At 42.7% G+C, this 27,195-nt stretch overlaps 2 protein-coding genes across 4 annotated transcripts in view; one reads left to right on the plus strand and one right to left on the minus strand.

The window, feature by feature from the left end:
* LOC142101343 (uncharacterized) overlaps positions 1–27,195 on the minus strand; it is a 196,831-nt gene that overhangs the window by 137,186 nt on the left and 32,450 nt on the right. For all 3 annotated transcript variants that reach the window (XM_075185758.1, XM_075185757.1, XM_075185761.1), the window contains exon 3: positions 5,355–5,411. The gene's annotated coding sequence lies outside the window, so the exon portion shown is untranslated. The remainder of the gene's footprint in view (positions 1–5,354; positions 5,412–27,195) is intronic.
* Positions 135–20,335, plus strand: ARRDC1 (arrestin domain containing 1). Its single transcript, XM_075185762.1, has 8 exons — positions 135–318; positions 11,965–12,075; positions 14,776–14,826; positions 15,490–15,644; positions 16,014–16,196; positions 16,280–16,456; positions 18,585–18,996; positions 19,938–20,335. Exons 1-8 carry the CDS (start codon positions 201–203, stop codon positions 19,994–19,996), a joined length of 1,266 nt encoding a protein of 421 aa, XP_075041863.1. The 5' UTR covers positions 135–200; the 3' UTR covers positions 19,997–20,335.

A 27,195-nucleotide genomic window follows, 5' to 3' on the forward strand; every position in this document is an offset into this window, starting at 1 on the left:
CTCCCAGCATACACAGAGCTCGCTCTCTCTCTCTCCCAGCACACACAGCTCTCTCTCTATGTTGACAGCTGAGAGCAGGCAGGGGGCGGGGCCGGGGTGGGCGTGGCGTGTTGCAGTACACGCTGGTGACGTCAGAGGGCCGGTCGCAGTGTGGTTGCGGGTTCCGTGCGCTCAGCCTCAGTCTGCGCTGCGCTCCGGCCATGGGGAAGGTGCAGTTGTTTGAGATCAACCTGCGGGATAGCCGGGTCATCTACAGCCCGGGGGAGGCGCTGTGCGGCACGGTCACCATCAGGACCAGCGCTGCCCTGCCCTACAAAGGTGAGTGCACCTGGGGGCCCCAGTCCGACCAACTTCATAGGCTGGCTCACATCCAGCACCCACGGGTGCCTGCCCCCTCTAGGACCTCTCTCCCTCTCCTAGACCAGAGCACAACCTGATCAGGAGACACATGGTATTCCAGGTGTTGTGTGACTACAAGTCCCAGCATGCCCTGGCTGGCAGCATATGTTGGGACTTGTAGTTCCACAAGAGCTGGAGAGCCGCAGGCACACTCTATGATAACACCAAAGGTGTTACCTCTGGGTACTAGGGAGGGGTCTTTCCCAGGGTCCTATAGGGCCCCCATCCCAGGAGCCTGTTCTGGGTTTCCAGTAATAACCCACAACCTCTGTGAGTAGCCATGTCCTCGCCCTGACCACCCCTCCTCCTGTTAATCCAGATTAGTCTCTTACAGGCTCCCACCTCTTACATTCCTTAAAATAAGTCACAAGGAGACCTTCTCCTGCAACCCCCCCTCCTCATTTTCATTTCAGGTTAAAACTTGCTCCTCTCCAACCCCCATGAAACCTCTCTCCAGGGGCTGTGGGGCAGAGGGCGTTCTGCCCCATGGTGGGCTACCTTGGACTGGGCCACCTGCATTTTTTTTACCTTTAAAATAGACTGCTGTGTCTCTCCCCTTCAAGGGCTAAAATCTGCCAGCCCTCCCATGTCTGTCCCAGACATACAGGTGTGTAGGGTCTCTGGATAACCATTGATGACCAGAGGGTCTGGCCTGAAATTTAACCCTGTAACAGAGACCTGCACAATACTCACACTGCTCATGTTAGGCTGGTTAAATCCTGACCTCATAGAGGTACAACAAACACAATAGAAAGTGTCTGATTATTTGTTGTGGTTTTGTGTGAGAATTCTTTAGCATTTAAATGTTTTGATATTTTTAGCGCTTTTAAAAATATTACTTGGAGACTGATTAAAATCCATCATGTTGCTTTCATGTGTGATTAGATTGTGTGCTCTGTGGCTCGCAGAGTTTTAGTTGTGAAGTTGATATTGTTAATGTGTGGTTTTACTTTATGCTGGGAAGTCTGTTTACATTTTATATTTAGATAATTGTATGAAAGGATAATGTGCTGTGCTAGCCTTTTTATTTAATAAGGTGTTATTATAATATATACACCTAGTCATGCAGTGTGCATTACTGACCCAGTTATACCACATCTCCCATCATGCTAACAAGTTCTAAGGAATTCTGTTTCATTTCCAAAACACTTTCTGTATCTCATATCGGAACTTCTTCACAAAGATGTTTCTTGTTTTTGTATCTTATTGAAAAACAAACAAACTGCAGTCTAGTGGTTTATAATGAGGAGGTAATAATAATAATAGTTATTACCTCCTATATAGTCTCAACATGTACCGCAGTGTTATAGAGAATGGACACATCTATATACAGGACATACGTCTATGACTGTGAAATAAATCCTATCTCAGTTTGGCATCTTAGGTGATGGAGCTTGTGTTTATTTTAGTTTCTGTATATTGTGCAATTGTTATCTGGGGTTATTTCATCTCTGGAGGATGGCAGAGTGGGAGTGGAGTGGGTGTAGAACAATGCATTCCTATTACACGCTAAAGCTATTCCTTCACGTTAGAGTAACCACCCAAAGCTACATTTTTAAAATTATGTTAAATAAATGAGGGAAATGTATCTGACCTCCAAGCCGGCCCCTCTCTTTGTATGTGGCAGACTTTTAAATAGTGTTGTCAAGGCCCCTGCCAGGGACATTTGCCATTCATGCAGATGGAAAGCTCAGGGGGAGGGACCTTGACAACTATACTAGAAGTTAGAGAACAGGGCTGCCCAAAGCAGAAGAGAGGGTTGTCAGCTTGGACCGTTATCTGCCAAGAGTGAGCAGAGGTTGGTGAGATTTTTTTTTAATTCTATTTATCTTGCGTAATCTCAGTTTTTGGTTTTGGCTGGAGGTATCCTTGAATTTCAAGCTATTGGGGGCAGGTCTAGGAATTTGAAGGGGGTGGGTACAGGGGCAGCAGTTGTAGTTTAGATTCCCCATATGTCTGCTACTAACGGGCACCTGTTGTCCTGTGCTTGCAGTGCTGCGCTCTCTCAAACCTTCAAGTGTTGTGCAATAGAGAGGTTCTGTCAGATCTCTTCCCAAAAGTACAGTTAGGGGTCATCTCTGTTTAACACCAATATCTAGAAAAGACTTGTCATTGGAATTAGGAAGAGGAAATAGAAAATGAAAGGTAAATGACTAAAACAAATTCTCGATCTGTGTGGAGTTTTGTGTATCTAATGGTTTTCTCCCACCGTCCAGAACCCTCCTGGTCATTTAAATGGCTTCTGACAAAACGGACGCTTGTGTATTTGTGGTCGGAAATCTAGATTGTAAGCTCCAGTGGGGGCAGGGACTGATGTGAGTGATTTATATCAGTGATGGGCATCATGATACACTTCCGGGGCCCCATGGGCGGCTCTCCACCATCAAAAGGGCCACAAGTTGCCCTTTAATCTCAGTAATAAAGTAAAACAAAACATTTACTCAAAGAGAGATCCCTATCTGTAATAACATATCAGCATTTTAATCATTACACGCTGTAACACACATCTGACAATAAAGCAGGATGGAGCTGAGGGCTCAGTGGGCTGTATGTTGTCCATCGCTACATATTACATATTCTCTGTATAGTGCTGCGTTATATAATTGGAGCTATATAAAAGAATGATAAAAGCATTACCCGCAGTGTTGTCCAGTCAGCAGATATTATCCATTAGTTCCTGCACCAGTGGAGCTTACAATCTAATTTACTTAGCACAGGCACACACACCAGGGGCAGTTAGGACAATTGATGTAGTAGTATGTCTTTGGACCAAGGGTGAATAAACCAGGGTACCTGAAGGAAACCCGCAGGAATAGAGGAAGAACCTACAAACTTCATACAGACAGCACCTTGTGGGCGGGACTGAGCGCAGACCCTACCGATGCCACTGGACGCCCTATTGACCAATAAAGTAATCTAAGTGCTTGGTAAACTATAGACAGATCTTAATGTGGAGACCCCTCATCCACCAAAAAACATGTCCTGTCACATTTCTCATGTAGATTATGTGACCTTTGACTTAATCCTGTTCCAAAACAACTTCCTCACCACTTAAGTTTCTTCAACAAATGACTGTTTATATGTTAGCAGACAAATGATTTTTCTAATACTTGTTTGTTTAGTCTGTGTTATTTTAACCACGGTACACGTGCCTCATGAGTTCACACTGAATAGAGCCTTGTTTTCTGCAATTTCATTCTGCCCAGTAGTAAAAATATTTTATCAAGTTTGAAACAGGAAACTGACTTTGTTTCAGTGTCTGTCTCATCGGTTAAGGAAGCTGATTTCACAGCTATTTCTGTAGCTTATTGTGTAGTAGAAAGGAGTGATCACTTTCTGTAGGCGTCATGTAAGCATTGCCCCTCCAGATATTACATTTTTAACGCCTATTGTCAACATATGTGCATGACATGTTTTGTAAACTGTAATCTAAACAGGCTTTCTAGTAGGTCAAAGCCAACCGAAGATCTCTATTTATTGTGGAACCGCAACTCCCTACTGTGTTGTAGTTCTAAAATCCACCTATTTCTGCATTATTTGGAAATTTGTTAGGAAAATTGTAGCTGTGAGCAAAGCTCGGGAACAAAGAAGCATTTTTATATTGAAAAAAAACAGTTTTTTTTTAATAAAGAAATCTGCGTTTTTGAGTTGTCGAAACACAGACGTTGTTTACTTGTACAAACTTTTACTGAACCTGCGGTAGCGTGGAAGTGATACCGAAGAGAGGAAACCCAACCTCTGCCAAACCGCCACTCCCAGTGTGGCTTCTAAACGGTTACGTCAGACTTTGAAGCTTGTTTTGTCAATAGAGAACTAGTTGCACACGTGGGATTCTATAGGGCCTATACAATTCTGTTCTTGGACTTTATGGATCGTTTAATTGGGTCAGTATGTCTGCTTGAGCAGACAAGTGATTTCGGATGCTGGACACCTAGGTCCTCTCTCGTGTTGAGAGACCTGGTTGAATGCTGTGATAGCTGTCCAATCAGAGCTCCCTTCCCAAGAGGTTTTGCCTCTTCTAGCAGAGGTGCCTGTGGCAATATCTGATGAATGGCATGAGACCCCGACCACCCATCGTTCTGTCAGTTGTCGGGGGATGTCTTTAATTACAGGTTTTTGTTTTGTTTTTTTGATGTCCGTTTGAGCTGGTGTTTGTCAGTCACTTTACACGGGAACAGTCGCAGTTTGTGAAATGTCACATGCGTCAATGTTTAAGGATAATTTGCAGTAACGGGTTCTGGAGATGCACCTTGCTGACTGTACTAGCACCAGATTGTACAACACTATAAAAGCATACTGGTGGATGATTTGGATACATTGTTGTGTATGTGGTAGAGAATATAGACTGTAAGCTCCACAGGGCAGGGACTGATGTGAGTAATTAAAAAACATTTGTAAAGTGCTACAATATATGTTATAACCATTGTACTCGCTGACTATTATAGAAAACTTGCTGCAAACGGCATAGAACACAATAACAGGAAGTGGTCTGTAAAGTTGGATATAATATAAAACAACTAGCAAGCGGTAGTAGTCACAAAACACATTTCTGGTGCATCTCTCACCTAATAGATTTCCCAAACCCAGTCCTTTTGGGAGCCCTAACAGGACAGGTTTTCCAGGTGACCAGTGACATAATTATACCACCTGTGGATCTGTTACATTGTGTCACTCAGTAATGACTACACCTGTGCTCCAGCAAGGAGATCTGGAAAACATGGACTGTTAGGGGTCACTGAGGGCTGGATATGGGAAACACCGGTGGTATATAGCATAGTATATTACAGATGGAGAAAGGTTTGTTTAAAAATACAGCAACACATATCGGGTCTATACAAGCTGGCAGCAACATGTATGTATACTGTCAGTGGGCGGAACCAATAAGGAGTGTCCTCCTTGCCGTTGTGATCTGTAGCCTTTATATTTATTGTTATATATACCCTGTATCTGTGTACCGGTCACTGTTGCTTTTGCTGTCTATCTGCCGTCTTTACCATTGCTGAGCGATTTTTCTAAATGGGAGAAAGAGAAAGATTTTTATATAATTGTTTTTTTTTTCCTTTTATAAAATATATAGAAGTTCAATCACACTTTTTTTTGACCCATTTGGACCTGACTATTCAGATATAGTAACAGAGATAATGTCCTTTACTTTACACATAAACAAAGATCAGTGTCTCTTGGATGATGATGGCCGAGTTTTTAATTCAACTCCTGTTTATTTCCAGTATTTCCTGTTGCCTCAGATGCTGCTGTTGGTGGAAGTTCAGCCTTTAGAATAAAGTGCTTCTTTATACTGTATGTGCTGTAGATTTAAATCTCTTTCCCCTTCACCTGTTTACATTTCTCCTGTCTCAGTACAGTGCCCAGGGCTGTGGTATACGAGGGGTTAAATAATGCTGAGAGGTGATAGGAGACCTTGAAATGGGAGAAGTACAGAGGGCGGGTGGGGGCTGTGAGTCAAGTTTTGGGACAAGGCCCAGACTTCTCCTTTGTTTACAGTCAGAGAGCAGCTCTGGAAACAGACGATCCTTCTCTTCTGTATGTAATCGTACCACAGTATAATCCAGGGGTGACTATACGTTCTGGGGGGCCCTACGAGGCCGTATCTGCTGCCCCGTACACAACCTCTCAGGGGTACACTTAGGAGGCAGAGGGGCAAATTCATTGCAATCTATCGGCCTGGAAATATTATTCTACTAGAAACGAATGTTAAAATTGCCCTAGTACCACTAATGACCACTAGGTGGTGATGTAGAGCCCCTATATTATTGTATAAAGCCAGTTGTAGATAGGGGCGATTCTTATACCTACTTGTCCACCATCTTTATATGTAACCATTGTGTAAGAGGTTACATGGTTCATTTCAGTCTAATGTATGCTTGATTCAATACAGCATATATCGGTGATGGGCAAGCTGATAGATTTCGGGGGCCATGGTGGGCCCTCTAACCTTCCAATGGGGCCGCACATTTGTTGCCCGTTATTGGCGTACATGCTTTAGTTGCTGAGGCGCGATCTTGTGTGCAAGCTGGCACAGACGCACAATGATCGGTCACTATAGTACAGGAGTTCACGTGTAACAAAGTGATTTGCAATATCTTTCAGCCGAGTACAGTAATGGACACATTGAATCTATCTGTCAAGCAGCACAAGTTATCGTCTATGTAGCGGCAGCTTTCAGACAATGTTGCCTGTGTGTTTCACAGCAGAATATTATGAATCGCTGAGTGGTTTATGGACATGAATATAAAACGTCTCCTTGACAGAGACTTTCATTCAATTAAAGCAAAGATCCAACTTTGTTTTTAATTGTGTAACCCTTATTAATGTAAATATTTCCCAAGTCCCCCTACTATGTGTAAATATAAAGCAAGCAACCCCCAAATCTTGTCTCATAGTTCTGTCTTTAACTTTTCAGCTACAATCTAACAGCTGAATGGACTCACTTGGGGTACATGAAAATCAATGATTGAAAAGATAATTGTAATGTAAGGTTTATGCTGACTGATGTTTGTACAATGATGTAGGTGGTTCTAGAATGAAAATAAATAGTCTTTAATAACCACACACCCAGGTTATTCTAGCCTTGGGTGCATTGCTTTGCGTTTTTCAACAGACATTTTGTTCCATTCACTTTCGTTTAACGCAAATAAACACATTTGGGAAGTCTGAGTGACTTCTAATCACTTAATAAACCCTTGTACACATGTTCGCTGTATTTTTTTTGAAAGAGGAAAAAAATAAATAAACAACCAAAACATTTAGGCTATTATGTATTTTATAACTGCTTGAAAACCACGGCAGGAATAGTAAGACCAGTATCACAAGAGACTGTAAACACGTATCCTATAATCCAATAACAACGCGGTACTAGAAAGAAAACTTCTAGTAATCTTGTATTTGGGTAAACAACGGTGACACATTACTTTGTATATAACACAAGTTGATTTTCCAGTAATTCCTATTAGACAGGCCTTGAATCCTTATAGCTGGTCTAAGCTAATTCATGCAAATTTGTAGTTGTACCAGTTGAAATGGGGCTGTAAATGGTTCAGGGGAGACGGAACTGGTCCCATGAAATCCCTGTATTTATAATATTTCCCGTCTCCTAGTGACCAGACCTTCCCTCTCTATTTGGGGGTTAACCGGGATTTTACAGCTGAGTAAATACTAAGGACTGGGACAATGAGGAAACGTCTCTCTCCTGGTTTGTGAACCGATATTGTCCATATTTGCGGAAGTAACAATGTGCGCAGCCAGGTATTCCCCGCCATTCGTCTCTTGGAGCTACGTACTGCAATGTACTATACTGCCAGACCTGCCCAGAACAGTGACTTGAAAATACAAGAATAAAAAGAGATTTCTGAAATTGTTTCTGGTTGTCAAACTGATATTTTATCAGGTGATGAAGAAAAAAATTATAGGGCATTCTCTATATGAGTAAAACAAACAAGTACAAACTAATACAAATATTAAGAACGTATGCATTGTTTAACTGAATATAGAACGAAGATAGTGAACGTCATTTACAGAGGGCTTCTAATGGCTAATTCCACCCAAACTTCAAAGAGAAAATAAACCCCCCAATGCACTTCAGCAGGTCTCCTGATGCGACTAATGGTTTGGGGAAGGTGATCCTGTCTCCAGCTTGGGCGGGCCCTTTTCAGGGTTGTCAATGCCCCTCCCCCTGTTGTCAATGCCTCACCCCCTGTGGACTTATTCAAATGAATTCAGAATTCATCCAGGTGAGACATTGACAATCCCAGGGTTTGTATCATCGCCCGGACCGAGCAGGAGTAGATCCGTGGACGACCGTCGCTTGCTTCTCAGAATCCGCTAAACGAACAGTATTTTACTTTATCTTCCTTAATGCCACACAAAACTTTTATAGTTGTGAATGTGGGTTGGCAGTTATTCTGGTTGTGTTTTTGTGCTTTTAATTTTAGTTTTAGGTGAAATAAGCCTGCAAGGACTTTTCCAGACAAGTGGTTTCTCTCCACATGAGTTCAGAGAGGGGATTTTTAGGATAAGGTGGACGGTAATGGAAAACCTATATGATGTAGCCAACCAGATTGTATACGGGTGGCATCTTTTTGCCTACATGTGAAGTGACAATTATTGTGCTATGAAGGCGGGGCACAAGTGGAAATATCGCTACTAAGCTTCTCCTACAATGACAATTGGCGCATCCCCTCGGTTACGACATACGGGATGGTCTACATTTAATGTAACAAATATTGTGTTAATCTATATTGTCTAAATAAGTTGCTCTGCGTGCACAGACTTATGTAGATGGTGCATTATTTGCGCCTAAGGGTAACAAGGGACTTAACGGATGTAAATAAAAACTATTGATATCTGACCCTCCTGATTTATTGAATTATTTCATCCTGCAACATCTGTGATTGGCAGTCCAGCCCAGCGCACCGTTGTACCTATCCTGCCCACATCCTACTCCCACGTACGAGTTTCTGGCCCTGCAGAGGATGCTGGGCTGCCACCAAATTGTGATAACAATGGTACTTGGGTCTCCAATTAACTTTTATAATGATTAGATAGAGCCGTGTGCTCTGCTTGTCCCTGCCACATAAAACTTATAATCTACTTCTTGTGAGGGCAGGTGCTTTTCTTTGTGCTCATTCAAAGAATGCAACAGATGCTGAACCCAAAGAGAGGGTCACATTGTTTGCAGAACATGTTGGCTTTACTGCAGGTTAGAGGGGTCTGCACAGCACAGGTGAATCTCCCCCCCAACTCAATGTGTCTGCTTTAGCAGCAACTCTGGAACCAGACCTAAGTGCACACGGCTATTTATAGGCCAGAGAGGGGGGCAGCTTTCTCCATCTGTCTGTTACCAGGGGAACTCTGCAGCCCCTCTGATGGTAGGAAAATACCACAGGAACAAGGGAAGTGTTGAGGGCATTTCACCCTTTCACTTCTGATGCAAAATACGTTGTTGTTTTTTTTTTTTTTTAGTTTTCTTAGCAAGTACCACAGACCCTGCGGTTTGTACTTCCTGCTATTTTTTTTTTTATATACATTTAATACAACTTGTACATGAAATATTCACCTATATGAGTAAGGGGTTACGCAGGCCCCTCCCACTATCAGAATTGCGCCAGTCCCTTCACCTGGTTGGGTAATGATTCAGTCACATGACTCAGCCATGGCATAGGCTTACCTGGATGTCTGGAAGATGCTTAGTTTGGGGGCTGTATAGGTAATGGTGAGGGACCCAGACACCTCCCATGAAGCACATTTTCTTTAACACTATATATCTAAATAGTGTTGTTATATAGGTGACATTGGACTTGCACAACTCACATATTACACTGTGAAAGCAACTAAAATAGTGATCTATATTGAAAAGGGTTCTGGGGGCACTGTAGCTGCGGGGGTGAGGCCTGCACTGTGGGGGGGGGGGGGGGGTGAGGCCTGCACTGTGGGGGGGGGGGGGGGTGAGGCCTGCACTGTGGGGGGGGGGGGTGAGGCCTGCACTGTGGGGGGGGGGTGAGGCCTGCACTGTGGGGGGGGAGGTGAGGCCCCTGCACTGTGGGTGGGGGGGGGGGGGTGAGGCCCCTGCACTGTGGGTGGGGGGGGTGAGGCCCCTGCACTGTGGGTGGGGGGGGAGTGAGGCCCCTGCACTGTGGGTGGGGGGGTGAGGCCCCTGCACTGTGGGGGGGGGGGGGGGGTGAGGCCCCTGCACTGTGGGGGGGGGGGGTGAGGCCCCTGCATTGTGGGGGGGGGGGGGGGGGGTGAGTGAGGCCCCTGCACTGTGGGGGGGGGGGGGGGGGGGGTGAGTGATACATATATACATTGGTATAACATTAAACATTCCCCATCCACACTCAAAACAATTGTTTTGAGCGATTACAATACTTGGTGGACACCCTGTATTGTGATATGTGATGTTACCTGTGCAGTACGGGCCTGGAAGCGTGGTATAATCTCAATCTAGCCAATCTGACATGTGATGTGCTTGGGCAGAGAGAGACAACCTGAACTACAAGTCCCAGCATGCACTACCACCATGCTGGTACTTGTAGTTCTACAACAGGCGAGACACAGGTTACCTCCATCAGAATAGGTTATGCCAGTTGTGTTTGTGTCACCCTGTAACGTACCCGCTACGGGACTTTCCATGATCTTGTAGCTGTGCAGCAAAATGCTGAATCATCTGAATACGTGATGGGGAACCTCACTGGCAGCTAATGGATGGAGGAGGAGGGGGGGGGGGGTGTGTGCTGGACCTGTGTGTATATGTATAATGTGTGTGTTTGTACAGCAGCAAAAAACATTAATAATTTGATTGTAATAAAAACGGACTGCATTTCAAGGAAGTGGAATCAAATCTGATTCCAGCGAGTTAAAGAGACTCTAGAAAGCTGTTGTGGTCAAATCTGAGGTTTACCTCCCCTCTGGTAACCACATCTCGCTCCCGAATTCAAGATTTACCCCGTGCTGCCCGCCAGCACTGGAAAGAACGGGGTAGATCAGACTTTCCTAGTCTGCAAAACTTCAAACGCTCCTTGAAAACCCACCTGTTCATAAGAGCCTACAAGTCCTACATACAACCACTCTACTACATAGTACACCTCACCCTCATCATCCTCATTCTCTCCCACTCTTCCTTCTTGTCCTCAGATCCCCTTACATCAGCTCACCCCCATGTCTGCCCCTTTCTCTTTAGATTGTAAGCTCTAGTGACCAGGACCCTCTTCCTCATTACCTATAACTCTGGCTCACCAGCTACACTGCTCACCTCCTCTTTGGGCTCTCTGTCCTTTGACTTCACTCCCCCATTGTCTTTGCACCTCTTTCAGGAGCTCTAAACCTGTTAGTTGAGCCCACGCTAATGGGCACAGGTTTTATCCTGCGCTGAATATACCCCTTGTACCCCATTGTACATCCAGCTATCAGTAGCTGTGTTGAGAGTTGTAGTGTTATTTGTGTACTGTCTTGTACTGTCACGCCCTGTAAATAAAGGATTAATTTAATAAATTAGAATATTGCATGGTTTCAGTGTGTACAGATATGGCAATATTGCTGCCTGTTTTAGCAGTGCGTGAAAATCAGTCGCATGGATCATTTCCCAGGATGCCCGTAAATGAATTTGACTGGTGCCAGGCTGTGTATACACACTGACTGCACTTACTGGGCTCCTGTGTAATCTAGGATCTAATTTCTGCATCAGATACACAGGTATATTTGAATTGACCATGTAAGACATCCAATTTCCGTTGCATGGTTGTAGTGTTCTCAACTTGGAATGTTAGTCTGTTACAGTATACAAACATTAGACTGTTGGACAAGGAGCTGACATTGTGCTGTATAGCCTATATTAAATATAGTTCTACAGTATTCACAGTGAGTGGAAGCGGTGATGTGGTAATTATTTCACATTGCATCAGTAACGAGCCCAATCCAAACAATTTTGTTCTCTGTTTGTCCTGTCCGCTCTTAATTCAATTTTCTGCATTATTTTTCCTGCTGGTCTACAAGGAACTGGATTATGTTTTGTGTGTAATTTGTGAGACCTGTTCCCTCTCTCCTTCTCGCTAGCCATCAAGGTGAACTGCGTGGGGTCATGTGGGGTGTCTAACAAGGTCAACGAGACGTCATGGAGCGTGGAAGAACAATACTTCAACGGAACGTTCTCACTGGCGGATAAAGGTAAATCTATGAGATATCTGGGGGTTAAACATTAAAGAACTAAAACCTACTGAATAACATGCCTGAAAATGATCTTTGAATAGTGCATTTTATTGATTTTCTGCATATAAAAGCAAACAAAACATAAATTGCATTTTGTTTTTTTAAATGCACATAATTCTGGCATATGCACGTCCATACCTGGAGAAACATTACGGGTCTAGTTCCACTCTGCTCTAACAGATAGTACACTGCAGGATATGCCCAATACATATGTGGAATATAAATTCCCAGCAGAACGTACAGTAAAAAAAGTTGTTAATGTTGTCATTAATGACAAAACATTTAAAATAAATAAATACAGCACGTATAGGTATTTACGTTAATAAATCAGGCCCTAAGTGCCCAGGACACCGGCACACATAAAGCACTTCCTTCCTTGACGTGCTGTCCTGCCTGCAGCTTCAGTGTATGAAAGGTCTTTCAAGCTTCTGTTTTATTTAAATACTGTATCTGGTTATATCCCAGTGTTCTGTTGTCATGGAAACGACTTCTCTCCCCACGTAGGTTCAGCATTCTCTGCGGAACTGTTTGTATTGCTCCTTAAATTCTCAAAGTGGCTTCATAAAAACTCTTATTGGGGCCTCCGTTCCTGTCCACAGGGTGTTTCTGTATTCACTGTCACACCAAAAATTGAAATGGGGACTCTCGATGTGCTTTTAGTGACTACAAAACTTTCAGTTCGTTTGCCGTGGAGAGTCACAAGTTTCTCTGGTTACATTCATTCATAGTGCGGTCACCTCGCGCTTAAGCAGACGCACTCGGGAGGAGCTGACCCGGATCCCTGATGAGATTGTAGAAGTGTCCTAAATTTTTAAGTTACTACTCTGACAACAGCAGGTCTGTTTCTAAAATTATAATTTCATTTCCTTGTGTATAGAGGTGGTAAACAAAATAATCTTCCCACCCCCTCTACCCAAAAATTAGGAAGTTCTTTTTATATTTTTATTACTTTAAAAGCCACCCCTTGGCGTACTGCTGGCACTTTCTGTATAGTATAGACTGATATAATATCAGCATTGTCCCTCTACTCGCCCTTCCAAAAACAGGAAAACATACAACATTTGCATGAGTTGTGTTGTAGTGATCCTGTCCTAATCCTTCACCCCGGAATATCGTCCTGGACAATATACAAATGAGCTATGCAAAGGACACTTTACTTGTGTTCTATTTAAGGGAGAGACTAGCTCAATTTAGAAGATGAGATCTGGACATGTGGCCACATCCAACGCTTTTCAGGTCCAGAAAAGTCTTATTTAGTAATTGTATCTACCAGTTCCTATGTAAGTGAGTTATATTGTAAGTTTAATCTGGTATGGCTTTGTTATGTAAGTGACTACTCTGGCTTGTATCCAAGCAGAGCCAGATTAAGGCCAAAAGGGCTCGTAGGCAGCGTAGCTTTGTGCGTCTCCTGTGGATCAGGCGCAGGATCGAGCCTCTCTTTATACGTCCCCAAGGCACATTGATTTACCCCTACAGTCATACCCGGCTCAGGGCTCAAATACACCTGTTCTATCCCTCCAAGAAAGTGGTCTGCATAGATGGTAGTAATTATATTTGCTATAATCATCCAAGTGTTTTACGATAAACACATTGTATGTGATACAATTCTCGGCAGCTGAGTCTTTTCTCCAGTGAGGTACGTGGAATATTGTACTTTAAAGGTCACGTGCTTTACACGAGAGGTCTTGAGTGCTCCGAGTCCCACCTGTCTCATTCGCCCTCCTCGTTGCTCATAGGGTTACGTCTGTTCTGCAGCCACCTAAAGTGGCGCATTGAGAGTATATTGAATGTTGCACATTCCTGGGAGGAAATTGTCTGCTGCTTTACTATAGATTAATTTATTTTTATTTTTTATTTCATTACCGCAGAGATTTAAATCAATAAATTCCTCTGCCCACTGGCATTTCGTTTCTTGGAAAAGTTGAATTAAAAAACGCTCGGAGTACTTGATCCATATTGAGCGAGAGGCTTCTTCTACTTTCTAAACTTATAATAAACATAAGTGGGGTCTAGCAATCAATCGGACCAGGTTTCATCTTCTAACTAGTGCTTGCGGAGTCTGTTGCTGTGGGTTACTGTATCCTGTGTTCCAGTTGTCATCCTCCAGTTTGTGTTTTTCAGTGAATGCCAGGGCCTTTAAAGGTTATTTGTACAGTCCTCTTTATATTGTCTCTAGACAAGTGATGGGCAAGAGGTGGCCCCCCGAGCCTTCACCTGTGGCCCCCGGCTCCTTCCTCCTTTATTCTTATAACATGTAACACTTAAAATGCTGCTGCTATGTTATTACAGATGGGTATCTCTTTCTTTGATGAAATGTATTGTTTCACCTTATCACTGAGATTAAGGGTAACGTGTGGCCCTTTTGATGGTGTGTGGTCTGCACCATGCAGCCACGAAGTGTATTAGGTTGGCTCTCCCTGGTCTACAGAAATCTTTAATGTTATCAGTCTTATAACACTGTCCTGGGCATTTTGTGGGCCTTCTGCCCTTGGGGTTCTGGGTTAGAGTAATCTGGGTCCAGGACTGGCCACCCTAAGTTTCCTCATGGAAGGTCTGGGGGTATGGACCCTCCGGTGTGGTTTACCGTGTCTGTGTTGTTGCAGTCGTACGGTTCAGTCACTGCAGGATAAACTAACTGAAACTGTCCTTGTCTTTCAGGAACTCTACAGCCCGGAGAACACACCTTCCCCTTCCAGTTTCTATTGCCAGGTAATGTCATGGGAGGGGCTGGCGGCGCTCACATTCCAGACATTAACTGTTGAGTAGGAAGTAAATGTTTCTGTTCACATTGTTCATTCCAGCCTGGAGAAATGTAACAATCTCCCTCCCCTGTAACTGGAGATCTGATGCCCACAAGCACTGGATGTGCTTCTAGCCCCACACTGACAACTGTCAGAAGGGAGAGGGGGGGGGCGCAGACAGCGCTGGGTTAGCTCCTATATAGATGCTGACTGTAAAACAACTTTGTATTGTCCAATCAGCTGTGTTAGATACAGTGTGTGGATTTATCCAGGAGCAGTAGCATTGGATCGCTGTGCAGGGGTCAGGTCTTCTGAACAGGCATGGGAACCCCATAGCTGGCTTTCTGGGGGGATGGTAGTTTGGGGGAGCAGCATATTTTGGGATTGGAGTGATCATTGACTTTTATCCTACAGCTTAGCACAGTTTGGGGTCCCACCTTATCCCCGATATTTGAATTCCCCGGGTTATAGATTTTGGGGACTACATGAGGGCTCCAGTTTCTCCTATTGTGAAGTTCAGATAATTTTAGGGTCTTTGCCTCAGTAAAATGAAGTTAATATAATAGATTTAAACATCTCTGGACTGGGGGTATCTTGGTTCTCTGTTAATGCCGACTCCCTCTCTGTGCAGCCTCTGCGCCAACCTCTTTCGAGGGACCATTTGGTAAAGTGATGCATCAGGTCAAGGCTGTTATAGAAACGCGGAAACTCTCAAAGGATTACAAAAGTAACAAATCCTTCTACATCCTAAGACCCCTGGACCTGAATGAAATCCCCGATATAGAGGTGGGTTCCTTGCCGATAAATTTATATTTTAAGGGCTCAAAGGGGGGGGCTTCACCTTCAAATGACATTAATTTGTTGACTTGAACATCCTCCTGTAACTTTTATTGTCGTAGACAACTAAAAATAAGTAGTCTGATTTTATATAAGAGGCGGCTGAAAAGCATAGAAGTAAGCGGTACAGACATATGAAGTAAAAGTTGCAGCAGGGTGTGTACTAGCCATTAAACCGAAGTTGTCTGAAGGTGAGCCACTGTTACGAATGCTGCTGTGATTAAAAAAAAAAAAAAAAGGCAGGACTTGGAACAAGTACGGGGATATTGTTGACTTAGAAAGTTTATGGTCATTTGACTTCTGCTCCTGTTTCTCCAGCAACTCAGTTGTGCGTCCGCCACAAAGAAGTTTAACTACAAATTGGTGAAATCTGGCCAGCTGCTGTTAAGTGTGACCTCTGACCTCCGGGGCTACGTGGTGGGACAAGCTATCAAAATTCACACCGAGGTGGAGAACAAGTCAGGCCGGGACACAGGAACCATCATGGCGTGTCTTATCCAGGTGAGAGGACCAGTCGCGACTGGAGATTGGTGTAAATCTGAAAGAGCTATCTCCAGGCTAACGCCTTTGTTTCTCCGTCTCAGAAAATCGCTTACCGGTCAAAGCGGTGCATCTATGACCTGAGGACCATCGCGGAGGTTGAAGGGTCTCCAGTCAAAGCCTGGAAACATGCGGTGTGGGACGAGCAGATTTTAGTGCCTGCTCTTCCACAGTCCATCCTGGAGGGCTGCAATCTCATCCAGATAGACTATTATCTCCAGGTGAGAATCCACTGCTGATTGTGGACAGGCCGAGGCTGATTAATGACACACAGTTTACTGAACTACTATCTGGTGTGATAGCACTCAAACTCCGTACTGTACGATTATTCATTGAATTGATCGGATGTCCTCGCAGCCACTATCCAGCTGTGGCATAGAAAGAATGGTCTTTGTAAATAATATTGTGGTACCACCATTGCTGATCACTAGCCTGAAACTGCCACCTGATGGACATAGGTAGTTATTGCAGCATTTCCCCTATGCATTCTCTAACTAGCAGAACCACTGGGGGATCTATCCCTGGGATGCCCTCAATCTAGGGGACATTTAACACCTCCCAGACACCCCAGGCAAAAATGTCAAACTCGGCTGATTGTAGTGGTTAAAACTCTGTAGGGGCCATATAAGATTTTTTTGGGGGGGCCACATGTGCCTTTAAAAAAAAAAAAGGCTGCATTATGTAGGTTCAGCATTTCATATCACACACACCACAGTGTGTATGTATATAGAGATGTCTATCCTCTTTGTATTGACATTCATAATATCCAGCACTATAGACCACAAACTATTATCAGATCTGTTACCCCAGCTGCTGAGTAAGTGCCTCCGAGATGTGATGTAAAACACAGGGCCGTAATCAAGTTATTTACCAGTGCAGTGACAGTTATACATCCAGATATCTGTCTTATATACCTCGCCTCCATCCTAACTCTGCAGAATACACACCGCGCAGACCCGCCGGGGTAATAGGGCATCTGCTTGTTTGGGGGTGGTGGGTCATTGGCTTCAGCCCCAGTCTCGCGTCCGTTCCTTGGGCGTCGGTCTTACTGTGCACTTTCTCCCGTGACCTCAGTGCAGTGGAGGAATTTATTGATCCTATGAGTCAGTCTGTGCAAACACTCAGGACGTCAGAGCTGCTCCTTCTGGACTAACATAACCTAATAACAAAAAGCCTTAATGCACCTTGTAGATGATCCGGAACCGCTGCAGTAACACCTCTAACTGAATTATCGCTGCTGCAGAGGGCGAGACTGATCTACATTGTCCACACATTTACACTTGTAACAGAAAGGGATGGACCCACTTATTGACAGATGATTAGTGATCTGAGGAAACCCCCAGTACTTTTTGTTTTAGAGCTATGAAACATACCTAGGGTAATGTCTGCTCCCTCCACCCCTTCCCTGTCTTGCTCTCCATCCCCCACCCCCCTCACAGTCGTGTTGCAAGGATTTTACTAGCTTCCCTAAATGTGTTAGTTTGCTGACAGAGCCATTGTTTGTGTCTCTTCCATAATTCCCTTATATCCAGACCCTTCTGTCTTATTAGGATCTATTTAAAATTCAACTGTTTGGAAGCTTGTCTGACATTTGGAGCAGGTTATGGTGTCATTGGGGTGCAACCAAGTCACTCCCCCCCCCAATAAAAAACCCCACCTAATTTTATGTTCCAGGGTCTGTATTGTATTTAATAAAGTTTAAAATCTGGAAAACTGCTGTGCATTGGTAACAATCATCCCCCAGGGTTACAGATTAATGTCAACCTCCGTTCTGATTAAATTCACAAATCTTCGATCTATTTTGTCCTTTTGCTCCCAAATAAGGGTCCTTTTTTTCTGGAATTTATGAATAACACAAACAGAGTTTAATTATTTTATTTAACTAAGGAGGCAAATTCCAGCAAACTGCAATGATTCCGTTCTCATTAGTGACCACTTTTTGTTTTACGTCTTCTACAGATTATAGTAAATGTAATTCAGCAAGTTACTCGCAGGGAACAGTCTGACCTTCGTTATCAGGCTGGACCTTAATGAGCTGTGAGCAAGTCGTTATATTGACATCTTCCTTCCTCGTTACAGATCTGCAGAAGTGTTCTAAAGGCAGATTATGCAACGTTTCTACACACGCCTCAAACAGAGCGCCCATTGTACGGATCATTGTCTGCCTGTTGCGGATTTATTTAAAGCAGCATGTTGGAATTGTAGGAGATAATTATATGTAATAATCTACAGATCCTCTGTGATGTCACTGACTCCTAGTGAATTGATAGGCTGCACAGTCATGGATATTGATACAGCCCACAAAATGTCGGCTTCCATAGTGACTGATTTGGTTTTCCCTTTTTCTAGGTTACAGTTAAAAACCCGGAGGTGTCCATCACGTTACCAGTCTACATTGGAAATATACCAGTCAGCCAGGCTCGCCTGAGTCTAAGACGTTCCATATCGCACGCCCCAACCCCTGTCGTCCCCACGGCGCCCCCTGCTGACGATGAACAGTGTAGCAGCAGCCAGTCTATGGACAATGTCTCTATACCCACCAAGTGCCACTCGCAACAGCAGGCAAACACCCCGTTCTGCTACGCCCCCGGCTTCCCTGACTCACAGGAGACCGAAACTCTGGGTTCGCCATCCCACCCTACACTCTGCCTGTCTACGGGGGCCACAGTCCCTTACTATGCTGATGGAGCAGTTGTTCCAGTACCCACGGCCAGCACTCTAATCTTGCCTCCGGAGTACAGCACGTGGGGTTATCCTTACGGTAAGTACCCCATTCCGCACTGGTCTAGCCTCACAAGGATGTGTTAAATGCAGCTCTACTGTTTATTTTACTGCATAATTTCGCAAGAAGCTGGTACGATTTTGTTAAAGTGCAATGTCCAAGCAGCCATTGTGTGTAAGATTATATAAAAATCAACCCTAGAGTGCTGAAGCAGTGCCCTCTGGTGGTGAGATAGAGGAGACTCAAAACTTTCTGTCCGTTTCCAAATACTCTACATAACTCACGTTCCTGTCGCCTAAACAGTAGATTTTTTTTTTTCCTGTGGTTTCACAGCCCGGAAATTAGTGCGAATATAGAACATGTTAATAAGTAGATTTCTTTTTACCTTAAATAGACAAAATAAAAATATAGTATATTCTGTGCGAGAAACATCAAAAGTTGTGTGTGAGGAGATTTATCATCAAAGCATTTCGTAGGAAATAAGATCAATAGCGCCTCCGTGTGGTGACTTTTAAAAAAAACCACAAACCTCAAAATGCATTTAACGTTCCTAGTATTTAACTCCTGCAGATACATATGGGCCGGGTATGAACTTTATAGATATCATTTTATGTGCTATTAAATTATACAGAAGGACCTTGTTTGGTTTTTTTACTCTTTATTTTGGCTTTGTTCACTCTGTCATTTTTATTGTACTTGCGCCAAATATCTCAATATAACGAATGGCTGTGAGAAAGTTGCGCATTCATCGGAGAAACCCCTTTTTACTTATCCCATTATTTCTGCATCTCGACATGTACCAGTCGGCTACTAGCAGTGACTGCAGCCATTTTGTGTCCGTTCACTATGAACTTGCGTCTCACACCACCGGTGGACTTAGCGGTGTATCTCACAAAATGGCTGCCTCTATTGTATGTGTGGTATTTACGCAGTAAGTCATGGCTCCACTCTGATGCAGAGTTAATGTCTTCTCTCCACAGACGCGCCTCCATCCTACGAGCAGAGCTGCAACGAGGCCGCAGTAAGTAACGGCAACTGAGTGCTCCCCCGACTGCGTCCGATGAAGAACCATCCACCGTTAAGCCGGCTACACCATGGACTGTTCTATTTAATTTTTAGGGGGAGGCTTTTTTCCATCTTCTCATTCTTGTTAGTCATCTGAAAGAACCTTCCTGAGCTGTTTTAATTTCATTTGAAGTTTTTATGAGGCCGGGAGTCGCTGCAGCTGGAATCTATATCGGCAGAGAGTCCTCGGCCCGTTGTACATTTGTAGAAGACTTAAGTTATAGTATTTTTAGCACCTGTGATGCCTTATTAAAACTGAACTTTTAAAATATATGTAAATATGCAAATATATATGAGTCCCGAATTGAAAGTATTTTCTGTCAGAGGAATTTATTTTTTTGCTTTGAATCTCCTGGGTGAATGTGGAAAAGAGCTGCCATGTTGGTGATGTCAGAATCTGGCGTCCGGCCGGGTTGCGTTACAGTATCTGCGCGCAGCACAGAATTGTATGTTTATAGCACGTTATAATTACCAGGCAGAATTTGGATATGATCAGTCTACAGTACAGGTAACCCTCATGGCTTTACTCTGGGAACTACAAGTCTCAGCAAGCGGAGTCTAACAGAGCCGCTACTGCTGGGCGGAGCCTGGTCTAGTCCGATAACAGTTAGTGTGTGAATGGTTCCTGACACTGATACTTGGCAGATATCGCACACACACAGTTTCTTGCTGAATAAACGGTACACAAATAAACAGCACATTTTCCATCAGGATGACACCAGGCAACCCAAGTATGACTAGACACAGTCCTTCTGTCTAGACACCGGCCACTATCTGGCATCGGTCACACTGCACACATGCACAATACAGTGTTTTATCCTCCGCCCAAGCACTTCAATCCAATCACAGAAACAAAACATGAATTACACCCTGTGGTGCACCTGTGTTTGAGTGCTGCTGGGGAAACAGAGGGAGTTTAACCCCGTCTGCAGCCTGTTTCTGCAGACTCCTGGGGTTATTAGCTATCCCTCTATAGGAGAGGTGCGACATATAGGCCTCTTTTGTTACATTAGTTATACCCAGATTCATATGGGAACGTATCTTGAAATCCATTTGAATACGAACGTACATTCAAGTTAACTGCATTTTAAAAAAACAAACGAAAAAATGCAAGTTGCATTCACATTGCGTTTGAAGATGAATCAGGACCTATTTGAGGATTTATGTTCTTGAGGTTTTATCCCATAACCTCAGTCTTTTATTCAGTTTAAGCTGTTTGCCTAAACTGAGCTACTGTGAGAGCTTTATTGTCCGTTTCGTGCGAGTCTCGGAGCATTCTCTGTATCAGTCTGATAACTTTTCAACCTTTATGTCCTGTGAAGACCCATCGCAATACTTTATGCTAAACCTACTCGGCAATTTCTCTCTCATACATATATATATATATATATATATATATATATATATATATAATTACACACACACAAGTTAACCCGTGCATGATACTCATGCATTCTAGTCAAATCAAGCTACTTAAGGTGTTAAAAAGGTTCTTGTCATGCATTTGGGGCTGGGCTAGGCCAGGCCTCCTCAGGGGAAGAGTGTTACTTCCCGACGTAAGCGCCCTTATTAACGTGGTTTTGTCTACATGTCACCACCTCATCATTCTTCTTCATCGCCACATCCTTAATCTCCACCGTCTTACTGTTCTAAAACCTCTCGATACACAACGTTTCTGCTAAACACCTTATCGCTTTGCTCAATCAGTCTTCCTTGAAGGGCAATATTCATAACCTGCACTTTCACATCACTGCTTCTCCGTACTCGTGAAAATGCGACATACAATTGTCCATAATCAAACACAGGCTCTGGTAAATAAATACCCACATGGTCAAGAGTTTGAGCCCTCAACTGGTAAATTTAGCTTTTACTACCCCTCCCACGGGGGGAAGGGGGGATGATGGAAGTTAACTGACTTCACTATTATAATTTTTCTGTCAAATAATGTCAGTGTACCAAATTTCACGTCAATTGGATGAGCCCTTTCTGAGAAAATAGTTTTTTCCACACACAAACACACGCCGCTAGGCTTATATATATATATATATATATATATATATATATATATATATATATATATATATATATATATGTGTGTGTGTATATAAATTCAGTGCTATTTCACTACTAAATATTTGTTAAACTCACCGCTACAGTTTTACATTCTTAACATACTTTTTTTTTTTTTTTAATACATTCCGTTGTTTGTAGTCATGGAGGCATTCGGATGACGCAGACTGAAAACATTTACCAGGCAGTCTGCTTTGTAAAGCGGGGCGTGAAATTTATAATGGCGAAAGTTAATGTAATGATTAAATGTTTTATCTGTGTCCATAATACTCCAACCCACATTCAGCAAAGTAGCACATAGTGTAAGTGTTTTAATTAAATATGGACACAAATTTTACCCTTTGTATCCTAAAGTTCTATTTCTTTCACATAGCAAATGACTCAATAGTACAATCTTATGTTAACAAATATTTAACATAATAGCCGTTCTTTGATGACTTGCGCTGTGGACCTTTTCCTGACCTAGAATTAAGATGTGTTGCAAATTAGGCCGAATATTCTTGTTCTAGAGAAGCTCAAACTTGTTTAAAAATGATTCTCAAACCAGTTCAGCTCCGAATCAAAATCTTTAGATGGTAGCAAGATGCAAAGGTTTCTCTCTGCTTGATTTTTATTTTTTTTAAAAACAACTCTTGCATACATTATAAAATATAGCCTTTTACGTTTGAACGGTCAACATTTTATTGTTTGGTTTTAATATGTTTAAGAATCACAAACAAGAGCATCACAATCAGGAATTTCAGCCAGTTTGATTATAAGGGTGAGGCCTTTTCAGTCAGTCAACTTGAAAAACAAATGTATAGCTAGATAGAGGAGTTAGTGGATGCCCATTTTAGGATGCTTCACGGATCTTTGGATACTTGACATTATAGACTTTTTTTTGTAAATGACTCAGCTTTTGCCCCCTTACAGGCCTGTGTGTTTGTGATCTCATTCTCACCAATATAAATGTGATATGTTCATGGAATAGATGCTAATTGTGAGGTGTGAGTGTAGGTGTACAATAAAGCAATTACGCTGCGCACTTAACAGGGTGTAGATTTCTCAACGTTCTGTAACTCGTAGCGACCAATCAGTGACCCAGTCCAATCAGTCTAGTGCAAGTAATGAAAGCAGCGATCTGATGGTTGCTACAAACTATAGCCCTTAGTGTTGTTTCTGTCAACCTATTAATTGCAAGTTATGTTCATTAATATCGCTGGAGCTTGACTGGCTGTGATTTTATCAATGCAATTTATGTTTGAAATACATTTATTTTATTAAAACTCTGCAGACCACTTGGCTAGAAGGATGGGAGAGAGGCCGGAGTGCAAGTATGTGTGTGGTTTATTTTATGAAGATGTTATATGAAATACGTTCAATCTTCTATTGCTGCTTGGACTGGAAATACAATGGGTTCAGTGGGTTTTTTTAAGTTTTAATTTTTACATAATAACATCGTCATTTAGCGACTTAAAGGGTCACAATCATCAATTAAAGAAAAATTGTGTGTGTGTATATATATATATATATATATATGTGTGTGTATGTATGTGTAATATATATATATATATATATATATATATAATTAGTGTAGTCTTTGATGTACTACTGGTATTTTAATTTTATCATTAATCTTTACACTGGGTTTTTTTTCTTTGTTTTTTTTTCCCTTGTGAACTGTTTTTACTGTGTTTTATATACATGTATTTCTTCCTGGTTTTATTTTGTTGTGTTTTGTAGGTACACTACATTTTCATAGAGATTGAAAATGCATATTAGGTCTTAGTCCACCCCCATCGATTGCAACAATGAAGTGTAAGAAAAGGGTTCTGCTGCTGTGATAAAGTAATAATAGGATGGGAGATACAGTAAAACGCAGCGTGCGCCGGCCCCAATAGGATTGCACTGGGCTCCACCTGTTTACTTTAGATTATAGCTTTGACGGAGCCGTTACTGAGAACAAAGAGCAATGACATCATAAGAATGCTGTAAAACTGGCTACAAAGCAGAAGAATAATTAACAGCCTGGTGGGTCCAGTTTCACCACACGTAGAACATAGCAACATGCAAAGAATTCCAGCTTAATACACGGCCAAAAGTCACCGGGTTATTGGAGATGCAGGTTCATCATTGTTTATATAGCGCCACCAATTCTGCAGCGCTGTACAGAGAACTCATTCAGATGACTCCCTGCACCATTGGAGCTTACAGTCTAAATTCCCTAACATATACACACAGACAAGGGTCAATTTGTTAGCAGCCAATTAAACTACCAGTATGTTTTTGGAGTGTGGAAGGAAACCCACACAAACACAGGGAGAACACACAAACTCCTCACAGATAAGGCCATGGTTGGCAATCGAACTCATGACCCCAGTGCTGTGAGGCAGAAGTGGTAACCACTGAGCCACTGTCTTTCCCATGAGTTATACTTTTGCATGTGCAGTAAACATGCTGGTTACACCTGTGTTCAGGTTTATAAATATGCATGTAGTACATCTGCATAGATCCTTCTGTACCTATTTAATGCAATATGCATTTTATTAAAAAAAAAATCTCTTGTTCTTGATTGCATTGCCAATAACAGGGGAACGTTTAGAACAAATATTTGTACTTTACAATGCATTTTCTGTATACACTTGGCTCAGAGAGACTCCTAGACAGACCATCGTAATGGTTCAACCGGCCACTAATCTGGTACATGGTCTGAAACATCTCCCAAGTCTGTAATTGGTTGGATGGTCCAGCGATATGGACTGGGATTACACTCTTGCAGCCATGACAGGAACACAAAAACGTTTTTTTTTTTGTTTTTTTAGATACATATATACTCCTATACAATAACCAACTCCAGAGCTAGATGAGCCTGGCTCTTATTATAGGAGTGTGATTACCAGCAGCATGGGATCCCCAGTATAATGATGATAAGCTCCTAGTCTGGTCAATGAAGCACTGGTGCCTCTAGGGTAGGGAGGGGGCTGACACCTGTACACCATCCCCAACCTCTCCCAGAGGTTACCAGGGTAAAGGACTATCCTGAGGCCTCATTTGAGATATTTCCAATCAGTTATGCTTGAATAATGTCCCAGACTCCCTATTAGGGACTTCAGAAGAGAGAGATTAGGTACTAGCACATAGTAGGAATCTTTACTCAAACTGAGATTAAAAATAAAGACAGTAAAGTATTTTAACATCCAGAAAGTTCACAGCAAATAACACAACAATCTTCTGAAATAATAAAAGTACATATAACCTATAAGGGCCACAAAAACAACCACCAACTAACTAACCGAAGACCCCCCCCCCCCCCCCGGATTTAAAGTCTCAAAGTGGTTAGAATTTAATCCCAGTAGTCTCTGTGCACATCCCATGGTCATATTACCCACATCACCCCTAATAGCAGGCAGCGCCTTGCTCCAGGGTCTTTCTGCTTTTGGCAGGCCAACACCTGCTACCCGGGTCCAGTAAGAATGGAATTGTGGTGTCCAATGGTCATTTACTTAGCTGGAATCATGGGTGTTGTCTTTCAGGTCAGGGGATGATAAGCAATCACAACAAATGGAAATAGACAGTGACTTAATTTAAGCCAGGCTGTCCAGCTGCATCTCCTAAGGAGTCTGGGTAGTATTTGCATCAGGGGATTACGCCAGAATTCTGCTATTTTTTTAAATACCACAACGCAAAACCAGTTTGTCTCAAATTTTATGGCATGGAGATAATTCCTCTAGGTGATAGAGGAGATAGATAGGCTTGTTTACAAAAACAGGAGATCTATTGGATGTTTACCTTAAATACCTTCATTCCACATGGTAGTAACAATTCTATTATTTTTAATATATTTGTGGAATAACTAGTACATCGCTCAATTTGTTATGTCCATGTTTATTATTATAAGATGTTAGAATATCTCTATCTTGCACTTGTAAACTCCCTACCCGAGATTATTATTCATATAACTTAAAATAATTTGTCATATGTATTTTATTGAATTTTAATATTTTTGGTTAAATATGATGCTTTTTTGCATAGGTCAGGGGTTATCTATTTAAATATTAAGTATTCGCATGGGGCATGTGTTGCGGATTGCAAGGCTGGGGGAGGTCCACTAACCGCTTAGCAAGGTCCTAATCTCGCCAACACTGTGATCTCTGCATCATGAACTAAAGTCTGCAAGACTCCTGTCCATTATACCATAAAAGGTAAGTTAAAAATAACCACACCCTTATCTCTTACATCAATAAATCTCAGATAAACAACTACACACAATCCCCCTTTTGAAAAATCTTTCTTACAAAAATAACAAACAAAACCCAGAGCTGACCTCCTATTCTTGAGCCAAAAGGGGGAAGAGGAGGCATCATAGTATACAACTGATAGTACCCTGTGACTCCCCTGCTATTGTCAAACTACAAGTCTAGTAATGCTGGGGTTTGTAGTTCCACAAAACCTGGAGAGCCACAGGTACACTACATTGCATTACTCTCCTATACTCTGGCCCAACACACACAAATTTAAATAAATAAATAAAAAATGCTACAAGAAACAAACTATAGTATAATGATTTTTTTTTACTTTTTCCTTAACCATGAATGGCTAGAACATCAAAGTTTGTTTTTATTATTATTGTTTTATTATAAAATAGAGGCATGAAAAAAATAATAATTTGAACAACACGGAAATGCCTCATGTTTAATGTCCGTTCTGCTCTCGCAGTGCAGAACGGCTCTGGAGAAAGTCATGCACTCATGCCGACTTCCTCCACTTCAAGTTCATACTTGCCTCTTACAGTTCGGCCCTATCGCTCTCTAAACAATCCTTCTTTAAAGCTCTCATTTCTTCCCAATCCTCCAACCCCCCCCCCCCCCAGTCGGCTTTTTGCCACCTTCAACTCCCTCCTCTCCCCTCACCCCCCCCCCACGCTCTCTGCCGTCGACTTTGCTACACACTTCACCTCCAAAATTGAGTCTATACGTCATGACATCTCTCAGCTGTCCCTTCTTACCCCACCCTCTCCCCCCTCCATGCCCCCTCTGTCCCCCTTCTCACCCTCCTCTGCAGCTGCTATCTCCTTTCTCCCGTCCCCTCCCCTCTTGCTAGCTCACCCTCCTCTTCCTTCACTCT

Source organism: Mixophyes fleayi, chromosome 9 (genome assembly GCF_038048845.1).
Source record: "Mixophyes fleayi isolate aMixFle1 chromosome 9, aMixFle1.hap1, whole genome shotgun sequence".
In the NCBI taxonomy this organism is placed as follows: Eukaryota; Metazoa; Chordata; class Amphibia; order Anura; family Limnodynastidae; genus Mixophyes; species Mixophyes fleayi.